This window comes from Brienomyrus brachyistius, chromosome 22, assembly GCF_023856365.1.
Source record: "Brienomyrus brachyistius isolate T26 chromosome 22, BBRACH_0.4, whole genome shotgun sequence".
NCBI classification, from domain to species: domain Eukaryota; kingdom Metazoa; phylum Chordata; class Actinopteri; order Osteoglossiformes; family Mormyridae; genus Brienomyrus; species Brienomyrus brachyistius.
Genome location: NC_064554.1, coordinates 10950946 through 10957059, shown reverse-complemented (window position 1 = coordinate 10957059; position 6114 = coordinate 10950946). Strand labels below are relative to the sequence as shown.

Genomic DNA, 6114 nt, shown 5'->3' with positions numbered 1-6114 from the left:
CAGCACATCAGAAAGGTTGACAGTGGTCACTGCATATAGATTCAAGGCCACTGATGGACAATTTCACACCAGTTCAAACTATTCCGAAACCTACCATAACAAATGGTTTCAGCAGTTTTAAAATGGCAGGCCTGAATGATTAAGCAAAATAGTTACTTCCGCTGAAGACCTGTGAAGTTCCTTGCTGGTTGAGTTTAGTCAAAAGGTATTTGATGCATTAGTTATGACAGAAAACTTCAAAACAGTACTCTGACCATTGTAGAGCACAATACATGTTTGAATGACAGTACCAACAGAATCAATTAATGGGAAGCACCATGTGAAGGACCCAACTTGCAGGCTAAATACTTGTTTCAAAGGTAAACATAATACCAATTTCTGGGAATGACTGGCACACCAAGAAATTCCATACTTAAGAACGACAAGAGAAACTTCAAGATAAGTTTTTATTAAGCTGCATAGCTCCACAACAGCGCAAATCAAGTAGACGCAAGCTGATCTTAGGCCGTCTCCTCCTTGGCAATGCGGTCCTTCTTGAGCACTCCCTGCAAGACAAAAGCAGAGTAAGCAAACATTTGTGCTCTACACTCAAAAGGCCGACGCACAGAAGGCGAATGTGCTCCATGTTCCCAGAGAGTGAACAGGGAGATCGTGCAAGACACACGACTCCCCTGCCTCACTGGGATTTATATAGCACTGGAATGGAACCCAAAGTCAGACTAAGGTCTGAAAGCAGGTTACGAACAGTGCAGAATCCCATAATGCAAAGCAGTCTCAACGGGCAGGGTCCTCCAAGGTCACTTACCATGAAGGCCTTCTTTTCCTCCAAGGTCTGGAAGCGACCATGTCCAAACTTGGATGTTGTGTCGATGAACTTGAGGTCAATCTTCTCCTGGGCACGACGACTCGTCTGCACCAGAAGGGACTAAAAGGAGAAGAGAGTTCAGTAAAGGGTAGAGGGCACTTACAAGCAGTGCTGATGGCAAAAGGAGTGAGATGCATTACCTTGCGCAGAGTGAGCACCCTCTTCTTGGTCCCAACAACACAACCCTTCAGCATGACAAAGTCGTTGGTCACCTCACCGTAGTGAACAAATCCACCCTATGGATGGAGATTTAAGGTCAGATTCCAAACCACAATGCCGACTGACAAATGGCTCACTGCTGCTTCATGCCTAGATTACTCACCAGTGGGTTGATGCTCTTGTTGGAGATGTCATAATCTGTGGAAGCATTGTTCTTCACCAGCTTGCCATCCTTGGTGTGGTAACCCTGGCCAATTTTGTAGATCTGGAGAGATTTTGAAACATTGTTGTTGAAACCGTGGATTGCATGATCCAGGCAGGTTATAGGCCAAAGACATTTCCGTTGATTTCTAGATTCCTCACAAAAAGAATCACACTGTCCATGAATAAGCTTCGTTAACAGTAAAAATGTTTTAACCCAACTTGTCTTAAACTAGCTATCAAGGGTCATGCAATGTGACAAACGCTTGCACATCACTATCAACATTGCATGTTATACTGCACATCATGCAGCTCTACTGCAGACCAGCTCAACGTGCCAGTTCAACAGAAAATGCGACGGGGACAAAAATGCACAGCACAGCCTGCCAAACAGCAGGCCCGTCACTAAGCCTTACCTTCTTGTTGATTTCGGTGCGGTGGTGGTATCCCTTCTGACCGGCACGGGCCACTGAGAAGGCCACGCGGGCCGGGTGCCAGGCCCCAATACAGGCCACCTTGCGCAGACCACGGTGGGTCTTGCGGGGGAGCTTCTTGGTGTGCCAACGGCTGGTGACACCTTTAGGGATTATAAATATTAGAGACGGTCTCTGCCTAGAAAATCTACCCCAAGCAACACAGACTATTGGGGGTCAAACACAAGATTCAGATACTCACCTTTGTAACCGTGACCCTTTGTGACACCAATGACATCGATCATCTCGTCCTGGCCGAAGACATTGCTGACAGGCACGGCCTGCTCCAGCTTCTCCCGGGCCCAGTCCACCTTGTCAGAGATGGATCCCCCGTTGAGCTGCACTTCCATCAGATGAGACTTCTTCTGCCTCAAGGGCAGCAGGCGCATCTGGGAAGAGAGCAGAAGGTCACCAGTGACCCCGGGACTGCCGCTAGGAGCCACCCCACCTACTCGACAAGCACTCGAATCTAACTGGGGGCGTGTTCTCAGAAGGAAGGCAGCATGGACGGTATCCTCATGCTGATTCGGGCGCCACGCCTGACGCATTGTTCCGTGGTCTCATCACTGACACCTCTACCCCAAAATCAAAGGTGGCCCTCAGGACCCCAAGCTGCTGTGGGGGGCCACTCAACATGCTTAGCAAGAGCATCAATTCCTGCAAGCACACGAGGGGCTTCCAGAAGGGCTCTGTAGCTGCGTTCGAAATCAGGGGCTGCATCCTTCCGAGGCTGAATCCAAAGACCAAATATATTACAGCATCGTGACAAGGCCTCCCCATTCCAAAGGCTCCTTCAAATGCAGCCTAGAAATTCACTAGTGTCTTGTCAAGGTCCCAAGATTCATTGTGCGAACCTTCAAAGGGTGCAGCTTACACAGGCTACATACAGTCCTCTGAAGGATGCAGCCCCTGAACTCAGACACAGCCTGTAAAGATGGCCGTGTCACTCATCTCACCTGGGTGTGGGCAATGACACGGATGACCTGGCAGTACTTCTTCATGGAGGCAAAGTCCTTCTCCAGCTGCTTCTTGCCCTCTTCGTCCTGCCACTTCTTGCAGTACTTGGTGAAGGCCTTCTTCTTGGACTTGTACCTGCCATTGGGAAGGGAGGTCCAGTTGGGGAAGGGGGAGAGGTCGGCACAGCTCCCTCATGGCCACGGAGGGCCAGCGGAGAGAGGCTGAGCGCGGCTGCTCTCCCTCCACGTTAAGGGGGCACGAGGCAGCCGAGGCGATGGGGTTTGGGCTCATGGCGCGGCTTCTAGGGAGCCCTTTCCACCGGCCAGCGGAGCCTGGAGCTCATCAGGACGCCGGGCGCCCGAGCGGAGCTGCCATGGGATTGCCACAAGGTCAGTGTCACCAAACCCTGAACAGCGTTGCCCTGGTCAAAATCCACAAGCGCCCACTGTGGGGGGTCCACAGAGCCTGAATGGCTAATGCTACTAGCTAACAGTGTGGTCTCATGGGTGCTAGGATAAGCGACATGACAAAACCATCTCACCAGTTCTTGTAGAAGCGCCGCTTGCACTCATCACTGATGTGCTCAGCAAAGATAGTCTTCAAAGACCTCAGGCCACGTGGGGTCTGGACGTACCCCACAACACCCACGATGACCATAGGAGGCGTCTCCACCACCGTCACTGCCTCCACCACCTCCTTCTTGTTTACCTCTAAAGGGGGGTGAAAGTGGACAAGTCATATGAATGACCCACCATGACTGACAAGCCAATGCTAAGGTGTTATTGGCAAGAATTCTCAGAATTCGACGTTCAACATGGGGCATTAGGGCCCAGTCTGTCCGCCCGTCGAGATTATCATCATAGGAAAGGTGCAGCATGGATCAAATTTCAGGATATTTCTGCTATTCTGGTTGTCAAACCCCAAGAACCTTAAGTACAGTTACAGTATCACATGCAAGCTCCTCAATACCCGATTTCAGTGAATAAAACCAACATGCACTTACTGGACCCCGGTCTGTCGACCTCGCGCACGATGTGGGTCATGCCCGCCTTGTAGCCCAGGAAAGCGGTAAGGTGGACGGGCTTGCTGGAGTCATCGCGGGGGAAGCTCTTCACCTTGCCACGGTGACGTCGGCTTCTTTTGCGGGGAAGGAACCCCAGGGACCCGTGGCGAGGCGCCGAAAACTTACGGTGGGACTGCAAAGAGACAAGATTTCACACGGCGTCACCCATCGGCGTTACCCGGGGAGCCACGTGATCGCTCCGGCTCAGTCCTCGCGCCGCACGGAAGACGCAGTACAGACCGGCCTGCCCGCCGAAACTCATTCTCTGAACATTAAGTCTGTTTCGCGTTATACAAAATGTAGGAATATACAAAAATACCGACTTAATACACAATCGTAGTCCGTAGACTGGCCGAGCAAAGCGGGCCTCAGCGGCTATGCTAATCGTAAGACACCCAGCAAAGGCCGAGAGCACCGATCATTTCTATTAAACTCACAGAAGACTTGCACAAGTCATCAAATCAAAAACCGCATGCATTTACAGATAGACTGCAGAGTTAGTCTGCCACGTGAAATAGGTTACGCCAAATCAACAGCGATCTTACGGCCTGGTCACGTTGTGAAAGCATAGTTAGCATATTCCACATTTAAACAAACTGCAGAACAATTTAAGCAATTACATATCAACATACATATGACAAATGCTACTCAGCCATGCTAAACAGACCTGTTAAATATCAAATTAAGAATCGATTAAAAGAAACTAGCTGTAGCTGTAAGTTACATATTCAACAGACGCAATCAAATAAAAATATAACCACAGCTGATCGTATTAGACTCTGATAAACCTTATTATGTCAATGACAGGACGATGTCTTTTAGGATGATTTCAATTTCGAAAGGATTACAGGTGAGAAAACAAGACATCAATACCCACCATATTGTCTCCAATCCGGCTGAAAGAGAAAGACCAAGAAGGCGGTCTTTGTTATTTATAACGGGACGTTCGGACGCATGACGCCATACGTCACGTTTGACACGTGAAGATAGCCGCTTGCGAAGGGCTAGTCTGCACCTGCTGATACTGCCAGTTGTGGTCGCTGTTTCACAAATGAAACCTTATACTCTATTGATTTAAAATGTTTTAAAAATAAATTAAAAAGACGAGCTCTGAATCTCGATTCAAAACTCATGGTCACTTCCTAGACACCAGAGACATGTGGCAGTGCATTCTGGCAAACTCATAGCACACTCTGATGTCGGGCTGCCGTTCAATGTCTTCTGCTCAATATCTAATACAATGCAATCATCCCTAAAAGCTCACAGGAAAGCAGAGCGTGCTGGACCTTAACACCTCTCCCTGATAACTGGATCCCGGACTCCCTAGCTGAGACGCCACAGTCCGGACCAGCACATCCACCTCCAAACTGAGCACTGACCCCCCTCTAGGGCTCATTTCAGCCCACTGCTGTTCACACTGCTGACTCATTATGTAGTTCCAGGTGCAGCTCAGACCACATTATCGGGTTTGTTGGTGACAACACAGTGTTGGGCCTCGTCGGCCCCATTGATGAATCAGCCTGCGGAGAGGAGGTGCTACTGCTTTCAGACTGGAGCAAAAATGTGGAAAGGCTGAAGGAGATGGTTGGTGACTTTAGGAGGACCCATGCCGACCGATGGACACGGCCCATCACCAGGCCCACGGTGGAGACAGCGAAGAGCCCTGCGTGGCATATGCGATGACCTCATCTGGACTCTCAACACCTCGTCCTTAACCGTGAAATCACAGCAGCGCCTCTACTTCCTGTGGGGGCTCAGGAAAGTCGGGGGACTACAGAGAGCGTCCTGACCAGCCCTGTCGCATTTACCACAAACGCAGTACTCACAATGCCTGGGACACATGACCCCCTCAGTCCCCCTGCCATCTGGGAAAAGCTACCACAGCCTCTGGGGCAGGTTTACCAGACTCCATAACTGCTTCTTCCCCCAAAACCTAATTAGTCCCCCCCCCCCCAACCCTCATGTGCCACAATTTACCAATAAGGGTTTAATACACCAGCCTGCCCGCCCCACCAACTGGCATTAGCCACTGTAATGCACAGCCCTCTCCTTTTCTATAGAATGTCATCTACCTATCAGAGTCTGACTCGTCTGTTTTTAGGTTCACAGTGTCTGTATATACTTCCTGTGCCGCTTGTAGTTACGCGACCTCAGCGCCGCCTGACCTAACCATCAGTCCCCTGCGATATACTCCTATAAACCATCCTCCTTATGCGTCGCATCTTGCTGAACCCAACTACATTGCACTGTCATGCGAGAAAGCACAGAAACGTGACAACTTCTAAAACAGTATTATCCACTTAGCGGAATCAAAATGTATAACTAATAATAATGCATTTTAATGCTTCACAGGAGAAACAGCATCAGCTTCGATAGTAGCAAATTAAACCACGGGT

General features: G+C 49.6%; 1 protein-coding gene and 2 non-coding genes across 3 annotated transcripts; all 3 read right to left on the bottom strand.

Moving 5' to 3' along the window:
• Window positions 1-432: 432 nt before the first annotated feature.
• Window positions 433-4655, bottom strand: rpl3 (ribosomal protein L3). The gene is made up of 10 exons (XM_048991443.1): window positions 4596-4655; window positions 3659-3851; window positions 3197-3365; window positions 2655-2790; window positions 1901-2087; window positions 1642-1802; window positions 1188-1289; window positions 1006-1101; window positions 806-925; window positions 433-545 (listed from the first exon to the last, which is right to left on the bottom strand). Exons 1-10 carry the CDS (start codon window positions 4596-4598, stop codon window positions 501-503), a joined length of 1212 nt encoding a protein of 403 aa, XP_048847400.1. The 5' UTR covers window positions 4599-4655; the 3' UTR covers window positions 433-500.
• LOC125718544 (small nucleolar RNA SNORA54) lies at window positions 622-752 on the bottom strand. Its single transcript, XR_007384845.1, has one exon. It is a non-coding gene; the product is annotated as a small nucleolar RNA SNORA54 (small nucleolar RNA).
• Window positions 2179-2272, bottom strand: LOC125718548 (small nucleolar RNA U83B). The gene has a single exon (XR_007384849.1). It is a non-coding gene; the product is annotated as a small nucleolar RNA U83B (small nucleolar RNA).
• Window positions 4656-6114: the final 1459 nt, after the last annotated feature.

Excerpts from the sequence above, each read along its gene's own strand:
- rpl3 (XM_048991443.1), bottom strand. Across the intron at positions 1,803-1,900 it reads AAAGGGTCACGGTTACAAAG|GTGTCACCAGCCGTTGGCAC; the intron begins GTGAGTATCTGA and ends TAATCCCTAAAG. Across the intron at positions 1,102-1,187 it reads ACAAGAGCATCAACCCACTG|GGTGGATTTGTTCACTACGG; the intron begins GTGAGTAATCTA and ends CTCCATCCATAG.